This window comes from Armigeres subalbatus, unplaced genomic scaffold, assembly GCF_024139115.2.
Source record: "Armigeres subalbatus isolate Guangzhou_Male unplaced genomic scaffold, GZ_Asu_2 Contig151, whole genome shotgun sequence".
Lineage (NCBI taxonomy): Eukaryota > Metazoa > Arthropoda > Insecta > Diptera > Culicidae > Armigeres > Armigeres subalbatus.
The window spans coordinates 141,900-158,698 of NW_026942297.1; the positions used below are offsets into that span (position 1 = coordinate 141,900).

At 37.2% G+C, this 16,799-nt stretch overlaps 1 protein-coding gene across 1 annotated transcript in view; it reads left to right on the forward strand.

The window, feature by feature from the left end:
* Positions 1-16,799, forward strand: part of LOC134202895 (RAC family serine/threonine-protein kinase homolog) — a 113,987-nt gene that overhangs the window by 92,493 nt on the left and 4,695 nt on the right. Inside the window, exon 6 of the mRNA XM_062677877.1 lies at positions 15,814-15,851. Within this exon, the coding sequence (XP_062533861.1) occupies positions 15,814-15,851 (38 nt within the window). The remainder of the gene's footprint in view (positions 1-15,813; positions 15,852-16,799) is intronic.

The following is a 16,799-nucleotide window of genomic DNA, read 5'->3' on the forward strand; positions in this document are numbered from 1 at the left end:
CGGTACCGGAGAAGTTCAGATAGCGCAGATCTGGGGCCACGATGCTCCTCGTATCAGGAAACCTCCTCCTGATCAAGGTTTCCTGGAAAACTAATGAGAAACATTCATCGAAAGTGATTTTCCTATCGTAAATATCACCTTCTATAGCACCCACCATAGCCTTTCTCATTTCTCGGGTTCGAGCAATGAGAAGGGACCCAAGCCATGGTGATTGTGTAAGACCATTGTGATAAGACACTCAAAGCTTTCCGTATCCCATTCAGAAGATACATACGCTGAGTGCTTAACCGGTTTCATTGACCGAACACATCCTTCAAGGAACTTAGACTGTCGGTGAAGATGAAAAAGTGTTCAGGAGGTAGGGACGCGATTTACTCGAGTGAATAGTGTATAGCTGCCTTCACAGCCGTGTATACAAGCCTCTTTGAGCTTAAAGTAGGCGCTATGAAAAACGTTGAAAACACCGAAACCAGTGGAGTCATCCATTTTTGACCCGTCTGTGAAAAAGCTTCTCTCCTCACTGGCGTGCCCGTATTTGCTTGCAAATAATGGAGGTATGACCTCCGCACAAAGGAAGTCTGGTATTCCATGAACCTCCTGCTTCATGGACAGATCAAAAGTAACAGAGGAACTGTAAGAGTCTAAGAAGTTAGCACGATTGGTGTCAACCGAAGATGGGCTTACCTCCAGCGTCATATACCAGTGGTAAATACTCATGAATCGAGATTGAGGGTTTTGTTCGAGCAGCTTCTCGAAGTTGTCAATGACCAATGGATTGAGAACCTCACAACGGATGAACTGGAGCGATAATTTCGCGAAACGATCTGTCAGAGACAGTACTCCCGCGAGTACTTCCAGGTTAATCGTTTGAGTCGAATTCATACAACCTTACGCAATACGGAGACAGCGGTACTGATTCCGTTGAAGCTTCAGCATGTGTGTTTTAGCCGCGTACTGAAAACAGGAACTACCGTATTCGAGGACCCACAGAATGGTTGTTCGGTACAACAAGATCTTCGGGGTGCGCTCCTCACCATGTTCCGGTTATTGATCGCATGTGAAGTTGATCCGTTTCTGGCATACACAATGTAATTCCCGAAGGTGCATTTCGAGTTGAAACAGACCCCGAGATATTAAGAAGACATGCCTTACCCATCAGTTGGAGCGAGAACTTTGCAGGTTTAAGTTTTTTTTAAAGTCAACCATCTCAGTTTTTTCTGGAGAGAATGCGATACCCAGCTTTAAAGCCATGTAAACAAATTGTCCAGAGTATCTTGCAACGGTCCTTGAAGATCAACTGCGGTTGGCCCCGAAACGGATACAACGCAATCATCTGCAAGCTGTCTAAACGATCAGTTTGACATGAGACATTCATCAATGTCTCTGACGTTGAAATTGTAATTGGGCTCCCCCATGTAGCTAATTCGTGAAGTTGCCGAGTCACCATCAGAAAAACTGTCAACAGATTGATCAAATAATTGTTTAAAAATGGTGAAAGTCCACACGTGTGGAGTTTGTCGGATAAGACATCGACGCAAACTGAATCAAAAGCTCCCTTAATGTCTTAAAATACAGAGGCCATTTGCTCTTTTTAGTGAAAGTTAGTTGAATTTCTGAAGAAAGTAACGCAAGCCAGTCGTTCGTTCCTTTGCTCATGCAGAAACCAAATTTAGTATCTGTCAACAAATCATGCGATTCAACCCATTTGTCTAGCCGGAAGAGAATCATCTTTTCCCACAGCTTCCGAAGACATGATAGCATCGCGATTGGATGATGATACGGGTTTTTCGACCCGGGTTTTCCGGGCTTCTGGATGGCTATCACCCTCACTTGCCTCCAATCATCCGGAACAATGTTGCATTCCAGTAACTCAGCGGTTCTCAACCTTTTTCTTGAGAGGTACCCCTTAGAACTTTCGCATTGATTTAGGTACCCCTTATTTTTGCTGTAAATGAAAATAAACGTAACTCACGAGATCCATGAAAAATGGACCTTGATAACTCGGCACCAACATTTCAAAAGGGCGAAACTGCTTTTGTAAACAAAAGCTTTTCGTGTCTCTGGCGGGCTTATTTGAGCCCACCCACCCAATCTAACACCACTAATGGAAGCAGCGAGTCCTCTTCTTTCCTTCAATGGCACTGGATTGCGTGGGTGGACTCAAATTAGCCCACCAGCGACGTGAGAAGCTCTTGTTTACAAAAGCAGTTTCGCCCTTTTGAAATGTTGGTGCCGAACTAACGGGATATATGGCTCTCCATATGTTGGGCTTCCGCGTCTCTTGATAAAAGGCCAATAAGCGTTGAAGAGAGGGTTCCGAGCCTCTTTAATAGCGGCTTTTGAGCCAATTAAAAAGGAGGCTTCTTAGAATGTTGAAAGAATGCTTCTGAGACACTTGAAAGCACACTTCTCAGCCTTGTGCAAGGAAACTTCCGGGCCTCTTGAAAGGAGGCTTCCGGGCCTCTTGAAAGGAGGCTTCCAGGCCTCTTGAAAGGAGGCTTCCGGGCCTCTTGAAAGGAGGCTTCCGGGCCTCTTGAAAAGGAGTTTCCGGGCCTCTTGAAAGGAGTCTTCCGGGCCTCTTGAAAGTAGTCTTCCGGGCCACTTGAAAGGAGGCTTCTAGGTCTCTTGAAAATAGGCTTCCGGGCCTCTTGAAAAGAGGCTTCCGGGCCTCTTGAAAGGAGGCTTCCGGGCCTCTTGAAAGAAGGCTTGAAAGGGCCTCTTGAAAGGAGGCTTCCGGGTATCTTGAAAGAATGCTTCCGAGCCTCTTGAAAAAGACTTCTGAACCTTTTGAAAAAAGGCTTTTGAACCTCTTGAAAGAAGGCTGCCAAACCTCTTAAAAGAAGTCCTCCGAATCGCTTGAAAAGGGAGCGTCCACAAATTACGTAACGCTTCGAGGGGGAGGGGGGTTGGTCAAAGTGTGGCGATCCATATAAAAATTTCAGATGTTTCATATAAAAAGTGTGACATAGGGGGGAGCGGGGGTTGAAAATGCCCAATTTTTGCGTTACGTAATTTATGGATCTTCTCAAAGAGGCTTCCGAGTATCTTGAAAGGAAGCTTCCGAGCTGATTGGAAGAACATAGCAAATAGTTTTGAAAATTCAACGACGTGTAAAATTGCATTCGATATAATTAAATTTGACTGAATTTTACAAGCAAAAACAATTTAAATTTATTTCGATTTAAAAGAACAGTAAGATCGATTTCCATATTCCAAATATGTGCATGGAAATTCATCAAAAACCACATATTTTTATCTGTGAATGCTTCCTAGCTACTTGGAATATGGCTTAAGAGCGTAAAGAAACGTAGAAGAATGATTCCAATCCTTTTCCAACGTGGCAACCAAGCTATTTGAAAAAAAAAGCCTTCATGCCTTTCAAACGGAGGCTTCCGAACCTTTAGACTCTAGTTTTAGTTCAGAAGCATATTCTTAATATAGTATTCAACATTTTATTTCGATCAGGTAGATTGCATTGAAGAGTTTTTTTCAAATTGATAATTCGAAGTTTTGTCCTTGTATCTTTTGTTACACAACGTTTCATACACTGTGCTGGTTGTTGAAGGCAGGATTCAATTGACTTTGATTTATTGATCGCCAAGCAAATTATTTACAAGTTTAAGACAAAGTTATGATATAAAAAAATACACAAGTATCAAAACTTTATAAATGAGTTTCGATTGGATTTGTAATACGTCCGCCATTACGGATTTTTGTTCGAGGTACCCCCTAGGGCCAGCGAAGGTACCCCCAGGGGTACATGTACCCCAGGTTGAGAACCGCTGCAGTAACTGATTGAACAAGCGCCTCTTCGCGACGTCAGGGAAGTTTTTTGAGCAAATTGAACCTGATTATTTCCATCTTTTGAGCGGGACCAGTGGCGTAGCCATGGGGGTAATTTTGGGTATAACCCCCCCCCCCCCCAAAGACAAAATTTTTTTTTCTTAAAAAAAAATGTTCAGAACCCTCCCCCCCCCCAGACCAATTTTCTGGCTACGCCACTGAGCGGGACTGTTACATGAAAGGAGGGCAAGCGAGAATTCAATCATCGAAAAAGGCCGATTAATCTCATCCCTGTCAGCAAAAGTATCATCTGTAAAAACTTTCTTTGCGTAATCTCGTATCCGCGGCGACTAACTTTCACGATCTTCGTTTACGAACAACGCGTTACGCATTCTTCTGCCAACGGTCCACCGAGTTTTCATTGAGGTCTCGCACCGCGATAAACCATCAACAAAAGTGCGCTTTTCTTCACTTTGACCAGCTTCTTAAGCTGGATTTCGAGCGCGATGTACCGTTTGTGAAGTTCGATCGAACCGTGTTTCCGAAATTTTTAAATGCGCCGAATGTCTTGCGATAAAGTTGTATACACTCGACATCCCACCAAGGACTGTGTGGTTTCCTACGAACCGAAGCTCCTGGCACTGGCCGTCGTTGTGCCTGAAAAGCGCTGTCAAGGATCAACTGGGATAAAAACTCGTACTCTTCTCGCGGGGGAAGTGCTTCTATCGACATTACGCCATCAATGATGGCCTCCGCATATTTTCCCCAATCGATGTGCTTCGTGAGGTCATATGAGAGGTCGATAGAAACAGATTGATTACGTCCATTGGAAATCTTGACTTCGATCGGCAAATGATCACTACCATGGGGATCTTGGACCCCCTTCCAAATACAGTCCAACGATAATCAGTTCGAACAAAGTGAACGATCTTGACGGCTATTTCTTGCTAGAGGTGACACTTGTGTAACTTCTCCTGTCTTCAAAATTGACATATTGAAGTCGTCGCAGAGCTCGTATATCATTGTTGAACGGTTGTCGTCGTACAGTTCCCTCCAGCCTGTTCCGTGGGAGTTAAATCTCCCAGAAGCAACCGTGGCTCGGACATAACCGAGTATATGTGCGAGAGATCTCTACGAGATATCGCGGTGTTTGGAGGAAGATATATCGAGGCGATACTAAGGTCTTTTCCTCGGATAGTCACCTGACATGTGACAGCTTTGGTGCCTGACATTGGGGCAAGATTGACTCTATAGAACGAGTGTTGTTTTTTGATCCCTAACAACACCCCTCCATATCTATTTGCCCGATCGTGGCGGATTATGTTGAAATCAGGAAAGTGAAGGTTAACATCTGGTGTTAACCATGTTTCACATAAAGCAAAAGCATCGCATTGTAATTTGTTAACTAAAAATTTGAAAATATCTAATTTTGGAAGAATGCTTCGACAGTTCCACTGTAGAATCGAAATCACACGAGCCTTAACGATGAAGTTAGTCATCGAAGGATACGAATGACTCGAGTAGGGGCATTTTTGAAACCAGCTGCTTCAGGAGAGAAGTCAGAATGGGAAGAAAAGTTTTGTTCTACACGGGGTCGGAAGCATCAAAGAAGATGAGGATGAGCTCCACGACACCAGAAAGCGTGAACATAGGAGTGTCCGGAGGTTGTTCCGTTCGTTCTCTATGCTCTCTTTCTGGCTAAAAATTCGAAAAACTTGGGATGTCTGGGTTTTAGATGTTCCCGGAAGCGGAGGAAACTCTCCTTCATCCCGATGTGAAACCACAAAAGTCGAACGTTTCTGAGTATTTCCAGCCGCTTGCGAATTGACCATTGGGGAACACTTTGAGTCTGTTTTCTAGGATTTTTCAAGGGACGCTGGCTCTGTTTTAATCTTTTCCTCGTTGAGCCTTTGAAAACAAAGGGGACCCCATTTCCAACTTCCGAGTCCGAGCTTTCTTGATCGTCCAAAGGAAGAGATGAGTAGATGGTGTCCGAAACAACCGGTGAAGCGGCTTTCTTCAGCATCTTGGCGTAGCTTCGTCGAGAACGCTGCTGAAGAGACCGTTTCTGGTGAATTCGCCGCTGTATGTACGTCGGACAGGCTCCGAGGGCATGTGGAGGGGCTTTGTTGCAATAAACACATTTCGGCGCCGTCTTGCACGCGCCCTCCACATGCTTCTCTCCGCACGATGCACAGCGAGGGTTATTGCAACAATACTGGGCTGTATGGCCCAGCTGCTTGCAATTAACACAATTCATCACCTTTGGTACATACAGCCGAACAGGTAGACCAAGTTTTCCAATCACCACATAATCAGGCAGAGCGGACCCGGAGAAGGTCACATAGAAGGAGTCTGAAGGCGAATAAACTCGTTTCTCCCCCTCCTGCGACACTGAATGCATTTGTTTGCACTCCAGTATTTCAACAGGAGGCAGAGAACCATTTTTGAAACGGCCGGAACCTTGTTTCAAATCATCGCATGTCATGCTCCCCTCCGTGATCACTCCTGCGATTTCACACACTGCTGATGGGAGATAAACCTTGTACTCAAGAGTAAAAAGATCAGATCAGGCAACCTCGTTGGCCTGATTGCGATCAGAACAAGTGACGCGCATCTTACTGGACCCAACCATGTCAATGGTCGTGACAGACGAAAATCGCTTTTCCAGATCTTTGCTGATCTGACCGATATTCAATCGTTTGCCTTTGGGTCGGAAAAAACAACGAATGGCCCATTAGAGTCAGGAGGGTAGGTCTTGTGGCGGGGGGGTCGCAGTGGAAACAGATTTGCTAGTATCCATTCTGTTTTAGTGTGGTATACCAGAATGCAACAATGAATTAGGGGATGAAAATGAAAAGAGGGGAATGTGCCACCTGAGCCGACGTTCTGATACCTTTTTCTTCTTCTTCTTTCTAGGTTCATGCTTCATCCACATTAGGTTTAAATTTTTTTTAGAGCAATTTCATTACAAATTTCCAGTTGTATTGGAGGCCTTATGCTAGTATTTGTTACCGTATCTGCACAAATCTCATACTATAGAATTATATTGAATAGCCCTATTCATATGGCAATGGGTCTAGGGGTGACGATGGTCAGGTCAGAGCCCTCACCGACTCCTAATGAGACTCACGTTGCGGACGGGAAAAGGAAGTTCTGCCAAAATGGCTCGATAACCTACACACCTAAAAATAATCATGTAATTTTAGGTGCTGTGACAACGACATATTCGAGCGTCACTTTTGACGTAAAATTAGGTGATACTTTAATTTTACATCATAAATTTAATGACAAAAAAATTGAAGGATTAGAACGAGAATCGAACATAAGCCCGCTGAGTGAGAGCCCAACACGTTACCAACTCAGCTAACTTCGTCTCTTGAAAGAGGGGTGATCGAAGTAAAGCATGTTCCACGATTTGCACTGAACAAGTATTTCACTGCATCAAGTCATCGACTGCTAGAGCGTTAGGTGCGTCGCATCGGGTGCTGTGTTTGGGTTCCATGACATGTAATTTTAAATCATCTAACATTGAAAAATATGCGATTCAGTTTATGTCATGTGGTTTTGTGTCATTTTATTCACATACGTCACCTGTAATATTTATATTTTTTGGTGTGTAGTTTAACGTTGATAATCTAATGTTCCAATAGAACTGGCAGATTGGTGGAGAGTTTTCGAGTCGATTGATATATAAATCTCAAAAAATCCATCAAAAGACAAAGGCGCTATTAACGTTCAAAATCTTACAAGATTTCATGATGGTCCTCAGTTTTGAAATTTTCATTTTACACCCTGTATACAACACTTCCCCTTATACGTAGCTTACGTCTAAAACAGCTAACCGCGGTAGAGGTTGGTACTCGGATTCTTATGGCTTTTCCGCAAACGTGACCTTTAAGTGGTGTTGTGTAGGAATTATCACGTCTATCTAGAGAGTAGGAGGTTGAGGGTTCGAGTCCCTCCAAGGCACGTGGATTAATTTCGCAAATTTCATAACAATTTGTCCATTTCGAAACATGTTCTGTGTTCTTCCGAGTCAACTACGCCTGTCGCGGGCTACAAGAGATGGCATGTGGGCCGCACTTTGGGGATCACTGACGTAGGTGTATTCTACACAAAATAATGCACGTCATGTAAGATAGATTTTTGGGAATTGAATTAATTGACTCAGCCAATCACTTGTTTAAACTATTACTTATTTGTCAAGATGTCCAATACCTGTAAAAACTGGAAAGTTTTATTCGTATATATCTCATAAGCATTAATTTTCATTTACTTGTAGAGAACGTTATTCAGGAGAATAAATTTCTACCATACGGTAAAATAATTTGCAAATTACTCGTAGTATGTAGTACCTGACAAACGCCCTCAGCCGGGTGAGGGGTAGAGGATAACATACACGTACCATCATTAATGCCCGTAATATGCAAGCATTTGAAAAAGAGTATACTCTAGGAAATGTTTAAGGAATCATTTTATACCGCGCCGACCCACCCCACGTCACGTTATGTTTCGATTTCTTCAATAGTGAATTTATTTTACACCACCGCAGTTCTTTCATTCCCGATGAAGCAGAAATTGTTGGGAATAAGAAAAAAAGGAAAACATCGGTTAACTTTCATCGACTGCAATTGATGTTCCGGTCGGAAAGTTTACCCTCATCATGACTACCCGCTTTACAACCCGTCCCGTGGGGAGGAGCAAAAAATAAACTTCAGTAATCGCACATACGCTTCGCTACTTACGGTCACTTGTTTCATCCGGCGAAGAAAAGTTATCCATTATTTCATACTTAAACAAAGAAAAGAAAATCCTAACGAGAGTATTTTCCGCTTACGTCGCGTCGATCGTGTGGCGTAACTGCGTGGCGCTTGGTTGCTTGCAACAACTTTATTTTTCTCCCATTTACAACACCGCAATACAGAAAGTAAGTACCTACTCTGTTTCCAGTTTCCTGGCTACAATCACGGGTGAAGCAAAGTGGGAAAATTTTCCTCATACTCAATTCCGCCGAAGGAGGTCATCTTAGCGGTACAGCGGCCAAGAAGGAAGGGAAAAACTACGGCGAGAGAGAGAGAAAGAGATCGGGGAAACCAAGATGGGAAAAGTCAATAAGTGCAAGTACTTTTTCTATTAGAATTGATTGAAATTGTTCTCCATCGTCTACGGGGAAAAAGTTTTCCGCTTTGATTTTAAGCTTCTTATGCATTGCCGTGCCATAAGCTGTTGAATGGCGTTGGTAATAGCTACTGCGAGCAGCGGTTACTGTCGATATTGATGCTATAATTGACCACAATTGAAGAACGAGAAGATCCATTTAGGCTAAAGGCATCTATCCTCAACCGATTAGTTCTCGACAAATTATATTTTAGACATAATTTTTAATTTATTCATGCAAATAAATTATTCATCAGAATCTAAAATACATTCTAGCTGGTTGCAATTTGGCAGCAAACAACATTTTGGACAGTTTCAATGTGCTTTTGAAAAGCGATCAAAAATTCCTCCCATTCTCCCATAACTATAGCTATAGAAGGCGTTAAATATTTATAAATCCCTTCCTTGGCTGAGCTCCATTCTAGAATCGTTATTTTTCATCTGCAGCCCGAGCTGACCCGGAGGTGAATAATACAAAAGCCAATATTGGCTTGCCTGCCGAGAACCGGAAGGAGAAAGGCTTATCTAGTCTTATAGATTGCAGTTCAAGCTAACTTTCCCACGCTTCTTAAATATTCATTTCGTTTACCGAAAAACTTTTTCTCCGCAATGCTTCCATCATCCTTTGTAGGAGATATTCTTTTTGCGAAATTAACCGCAAGACCGAAATTTACCTCCCAGATGGGTATTCTCCGCGGTATCCCATCGTCCCGAGAAGCAACATCACGCAGCCAGTGCAGTGGAGCAATAAACCGGAGTGGAGTTCATTCGACCAGATGATGACGACGGAGACGGTACCGGCATGAAGTTCATTCTGATAATTTCATTTGGTTGAATTTGAGCCAGATGCCAACGCCATTGCATTGCCGGTTTTTCGTACCGGTTTGGAACTAGAGATGTGCGCCGGTCTGGAAATCGTTGGAGGTGACGTTTCAAAGTTACGCCGAAGCCATTTTAGCCATCGGTGGGCGGTATCGATGTTGCATGTTTATATTGCTCTTGTTTCTCGTAATGTATTTTCATCAGGAGGTGGATAGGTAACTTCTTTGAACTTCCATAATAAGTTTTACTACGTTTCCGAGATTATCGTTCGTCATTCGGATAAGCTTGCTAATACATTCAATGGTTCTTGCAAACAGATGCATAAAGCAATACTTGAGCAGGAAGATCATTGATAAAACAAAAGAAGAGCAGTGGTCCTAGTATTGAACACTTTGCCGACTGCCTCGCGAAATTGGGTTTTAAAATTTTTAAATTTTTAAATATTTAAATTTTTGAATTTTTTAAATTTCTTCCGAGCTTCTTGAAAGCAGCCTTTTAAGGCTTCCGAGGCTCTTGAAAGGAAGCTTCCGAGCCTCTTGAAAGGAAGCTTCCGAGCCTCTTGAAAGGAAGCTTCCGAGCTTCATGGAGGAGCCTCCCGAGCCCTTTGAAAGGAGGCTTCCGAGCCTCTTGAAAGGTGGCTTCCAAGCCTCTTGAAAGAAGGCTTCCGAACCTCTTGAAAGAAGACTTCCAAACTTCTTGAAGAAGGCTTCCAAGCCTCTTGGAAGGAGGCTTCCGAGCCTCCCAAAAGAAGGCTTCCGAGTCTCCCAAAAGAAGGCTTCCGAGTCTCTTGAAAGGAGGCTCGTGAGCCTTTTGTAAGGGGGCTTGAGGGCCTGTTGTATGGTGGTTTCAGAGCCTCTTGAAAGGAGGCTTCCGAGCCTCTTGAAAGGAGGCTTCTGAGCCTCTTGAAAGGAGGCTCCTGAGCCTCTTGAAAGGAGGCTTGAGCCTCTTGAAAGGAGGCTTCTGAGCCTCTTGAAAGGAGGCTTCTGAGCTCTTGAAAGGAGGCTTGAGCCTCTTGAAAGGAGGCCTCTGAGCCTCTTGAAAGAAGGCTCTGAGCCTCTTGAAAGGAGGCTTCTGAGCCTCTTGAAGGAGGCTTCTGAGGCCTCTTCAAAGGAGGCTTCCGTGCCTCTTGAAAGGAGGCTTGAGCCTCTTGAAAGAAGGCTTGAGCCTCTTGAAAGGAGGCCTGAGGCCTCTTGAAAGGAGGCTTCCTGAGCCTCTTGAAAGGAGGCTTGAGCCTCTTGAAAGGAGGCTTCTGAGCCTCTTGAAAGGAGACTTGAGCCTCTTGAAAGGAGGCCTGAGCCTCTTGAAAGGAGGCTTCCGAGCCTCTTGAAAGGAGGCCTGAGCCTCTTGAAAGGAGGCTTGAGCCTCTTGAAAGGAGGCTTGAGCTGAATTCTAAATTTAAGGTATTCTAAATTCCTAAATTTTAAAATTTTCAAACCGTAAAATTTTCAAATTTTAAATTTTTGAATTTTCAAATCGTAAAATTTATGAATTTCCAAATTTTCAAATTTTTAAATTTTTAAAATTTAAAATTTAAAATTTTATTAATTTTAAATTTTTTTATATTTTAAAATTTTTAAATTTTAAATTTTTAAATTTTAAATTTTTAAATTTTAAATTTTAAATTTTAAATTTTAAATTTTAAATTTTAAATTTCTAAATTTTAAATTTTAAATTTTAAATTTTTAAATTTTAAATTTTAAATTTTAAATTTTAAATTTTTAAATTTTAAATTTTAAATTTTTAAATTTTAAATTTTAAATTTTAAATTTTAAATTTTAAATTTTTAAATTTTGAATTTTAAATTTTTAAATTTTAAATTTTAAATTTTTAAATTTTAAATTTTAAATTTTGAAATTTTGAAATTGAAATTTTGAAATCTTGAAACCCTGAAATTTTGAAATTTTGAAATTTTGAAATTTTGAACCTTGAAATTTTGAAATTTTGAAATTGAAATTTTGAAACCCTGAACCCTGAAATTGAAATTTTGAACCTTGAAATTTTGAAATTTTGAAATTTTGAAATTTTAAATTTTGAAATTTTAAATTTGAAACCCTGAAACCTGAACCCTGAAATTTTGAAATTTTGAAACCCTGAAATTTTGAAACTGAACCCTGAAAACCCTGAACCCTGAAAATTTTGAAATTTTGAAATTTTGAAATTTTGAACCCTGAAATTTTGAATGAAACCCTGAAATTTTGAAATTTTGAAAACCCTGAAATTGAAATTTTGAAACCCTGAACCCTGAAATTTTGAAACCCTGAAATTTGAAACCCTGAAATTTTGAAATTTGAAACCCTGAAATTTTGAAACCCTGAAATTTGAAATTTTGAAACCCTGAAACCCTGAAATTTGAACCCTGAAATTGAACCCTGAAATTTTGAAACTGAAATTTTGAAATTTTGAACCCTGAAACCCTGAAATTTTGAACCCTGAAATTTTGAAACCCTGAAATTTGAAATTTGAAATTTTGAACCCTGAAATTTTGAAATTGAACCCTGAAATTTGAAATTTTGAAACCCTGAACCCTGAAATTTTGAAATTTTGAAATTTTGAAACCCTGAAATTTTGAAATTGAACCCTTGAAATTGAAATTGAACCCTTTTGAAATTTTGAAATGAACCCTGAAATTTTGAAACCCTGAAATTTTGAAATTGAACCCTGAAACCCTTGAAACAGAAATCCCTGAACCCTGAACCCTGAAATGAACCCTGAAATTTTGAAAACCCTGAACCCTGAAATTTGAAACCCTGAACCCTGAAATTGAAATTGAAATTTGAAATTTTGAAATTGAACCCTGAAATTTGAAAACCTGAAATTTGAACCCTGAAATTGAATTGAAATTTTGAAATTGAAACCCTGAATCCTGAAATTTTGAAATTGAAATTTTGAAATTTTGAAATTTTGAACCCTGAACCCTGAACCCTGAAATTTTGAAATTTGAAATTTTGAAATTTTGAAATTTTGAAATTTTGAACCCTGAAATTTGAAATTTTGAAATTTTGAAATTTTGAACCCTGAATGAAATTTTGAAATTTTGAAATTTGACATTTTGAAATTTTGAAATTTTGAAATTTTGAATTTTTGAATTTTTGAAATTTTGAATTTTTGAATTTTTGAAATTTTGAAATTTTGAAATTTTGAAATTTTGAAATTTTGAAATTTTGAAATTTTGAAATTTTGAAATTTTGAAATTTTGAAATTTTGAAATTTTGAAATTTTGAAATTTTGAAATTTTGAAATTTTTAAATTTTTAAATTTTTAAATTTTGAAATTTTGAAATTTTGAAATTTTGAAATTTTGAAATTTTGAAATTTTGAAATTTTTAAATTTTTAAATTTTGAAATTTTGAAATTTTGAAATTTTGAAATTTTGAAATTTTGAAATTTTGAAATTTTGAAATTTTGAAATTTTAAAAGTTTGAAATTTTTATGTTTTAAAATTTTATGATTTTTAAATTTTTAAGTTTTTGAATTTTTAAATATTTTAAATTTTTTAAATTTTTAAATATTTAAGTTTTTAAATTCTTAATTTTTTAAATTTTTAAGGTTTTTAATTTTTAAATCTTTAAATTTTTAAATTTTTAAATCTTTTAATTTTAAAATTTTAAAAGTTTTGAATTTTTAATTTTAAAATTTTTATACTTTTAATTTTTTTAAATTTTTAAATTTTTAAATTGTTAAATAATTGAATTTTTAACTTTCTAATTTTTTTAATTTTAAATTTTTAAATTTTTAAATTTTTAAATTTTTTAATTTTCAAATTTTTAAATTTTTAAATTTTTAAATTTTTAAATTTTTCAATTTTTGAATTTTAAAATTTTTAATTTTAAAATTTTAAAATTTTAAAATTTTTAAATTTTTAAATTTCAAAGTTTTTAATTTTTTAAATTCTATAATTCCTAAATTTTCAAATTGCTAATTTTTTAATATTTTAAATTTTTGAATTTTGAATTTTAAAATTTTAATTTTTAATTTTTTAATTTTTTTATTTTTAAATATCTTAATTTTTAAATTTTTAATTTGTTAAATTTGTTAAATTTCTAAATTTTTAAATTTTAAATATTTTTAAATTTTTAAATTTTAAGTTTTTCAATTATTGAATTTTTAGATTTTTAAATTTCTTAATTTTTAAATTTTTAAATTTTCAAATTTTTAAATTTTTAAATTTTTAAATTTTTAAATTTTTAAATCTTTAAATTTTTAAATTTTTAAATTTTTAAATTTTGAAGTTTTTAAATTTTTAAATTTTTAAATTTTTAAATTTTTAAATTTTTAAATTTTTAAATTTTTAAATTTTTAAATTTTTAAATTTAATTTCTAAATTTCAACTTTTAATTTTTATTTTTTCTTAAAATTTTTAATTTTAAAATTTTAAAATTTTATTTTAATTTTTTAATTTTTAAATTTTTAAATTTTTAAAGTTTTAAATTTTTTAATTTTTAAATCGTTAAATTTTTAAATTTTTAAAGTTTTAAATTTTTTAATTTTTATATTTTTATTTCTTAATCTTCAAAATCTTAATTTTCAAATTCCGTTAATTTTATTTTCAAATCTGAAAATTTTAAAATTTCCAAATTATAAAAAAAAAAATTAAAATTTAATTTTTGGGATTTAAATTTTTAAATTTGGTAGCAGCTTGTCAAAAATTCTAGAAATGATTGTGTTTTCCAATGACTTTTTTCATGACGTTAAAAGCAAATGTGACTGCCGAGGCCATTCGTCGAAACATATTTCTCAGTGTCTTCCACATGTTCTAATCGGTAGCCTTATCCCGGGGAGCACAAGTAAGGAAAAAATGGTTGCAGCAACCTTATAGTTACTAAATCTGGTTACGTATGAGTTCTCGTAACCCACGTGGAACACGCGTGCTGTTAGGGATCCTTCACGTATTTCAATTCACTCTCAGTGGACTTCCTTGGCATCTGTCGGCAAAACTCTTGCAAACGATTCTTCTTCACACAGTCACAAGTCTACACACAGTCCCACAGAGTCACAGTCACCCAGATTCCACTTTTCCAACAAAATCTTCATCTGAAATACGATATACAGAAAACAAGATAGGCTCGTAAAAAAAATGACACTTTTAAAATTGTGACGCATATTTGATTGCCACATATTGGAGTTTTCAATTAGTAATTTTTGTAGTTAGTGATTTTGTTAAAGACTGGGACATATAACCTGACAAACTTGTTAATACTCATATAGATTTAGCAACGAATGAACTAATTTAATTATAGCTGACACTTCAAAAACAATGATGGCATACTGTGGTACAATTTGATATAACGATCGTTAAGATGGCGAATAACAACAGATGCGCAAAAACTTTGAACGATTACAGTTTCGAAACGACTCTCTTGAATAAAATTCCGCACAACATTTTCGTAGTACTTAACTTCTGAAGTTTATTCCGCATCCACTAATGATCCATCATCTCATGACACATACTTAACTTATACTATAGGTATTGAAAGTTCTATGGAAATTCCATGGGAGTTTTTCTAAATTCCCAAAAAAAAATCTTCAGAATTTCCTTGGAAGCCCTTTAGAATTTGTTTAAAAAATCTTCCGAATTTTCTCCTAAAATACTTCAGAATTTCAACATGGAATATTTTGACCTTTAAACTAAAAATTCTTTGAGAAATTCTTCGAAATTTCTCAGGGATTTTTTGGTGTAATGTGGACTCGTACAAAATTGGTCCGGTGTGATGTTACAGATTTTGAACAGCGCAGCGTCAACTGACCCCAAATTGTCGATGGGAACGTGACCAGAAAATCGGTCGGTGACGATGATGGCATAGCATAGCGGCGCATAACTCTACTCGGTACTCGACAACCACGTAGTAATAATGAATAATGTATCAACAAATTCCTCATTTTATTACTTGGTTTATTTTCCGACCTTTGCGCCTCACCATCTGATGGAGCGTTCCGGCCATTATATCATAATCATAACGTATTCATAAGTATTTTTTTCTCGTTCTGTTCCATGTTTTTCACCGGTGACTTCAATGTTCATTTGACTGATGGAAAACTACCGCCACCAAAGGGATATCAAGCCGGACAACATTCTGCTGGATGAGGAAGGTAAGTTTGTTGAAATTTTTCTTTTTTCGAAAGAGTATCAAAATCCACTGAAAAGACTTTGAGGCACAGAGAACAGACATGAATGCTCGAACAAAACTTCGTTGAAAACGTGTGTAAAGATTAAAATCGCACCTCAGCGCCTCCAACGCAGGCTGCCCGTCATAAAAACTCAATCTCACTAACGACTTATCTGTAGGTGCTCGATGTTGCAGCTTATCAACGACTGAAACGTGCTGCACGGAGATTTTCGTTATCCCATAAATGGGTACTTTTTTGTGCTATCTTTCTATCTGCAGAAAAATTTACCCATTTTTTGAAGTTTGGTGGCATAACCCATTAATGAGTTATGCCGAAGAACTTGAAAAAAATGGATAAATTTTTCTGCAAGCAGAAAGAGATAGAATAAGAAAGTACCCATCAATGGGTAAATTGAGTTTCTACGTGTGATGGATCCTCGTTTGATGCTGTTGATAAAAAAACTGCGCACGAATGTTCTGCATTTTTGAATAACCAATGTCCGCGGTGGAATAAGCCGACGGGCTACGGACGGATGGAGCAATAGGTTTGATTTTGTTTTTCAACGAATTGAAATTGCGTGACAAAGGTAAACAATTTTGCATCGATTGTTTTGTTGATAATGCGGGTTTAATTAATTGGAATAATCTATTTTTATTTGTGGAACACGATATAATCACCTGGCGCAAAAGAGTCGAGTTGGGGATTACCACTCTATTCGATTTGGCTTTGTATCTGTCAGTGTCCAGCACATCGCATCATTTAAGAATGAAGTGGGGTTCTCCTGGTAGTTAATTACTTTTTGATTTGCCTCTTGATTGGGTATTATGGGATTATTGTCTATTGATTGTGCCACTGACTGCCTACAACTTCAAGTTGCCTCATGAAGGATAACTGCTAATAAATACAGGAGTGCACTTGATTACATCATAT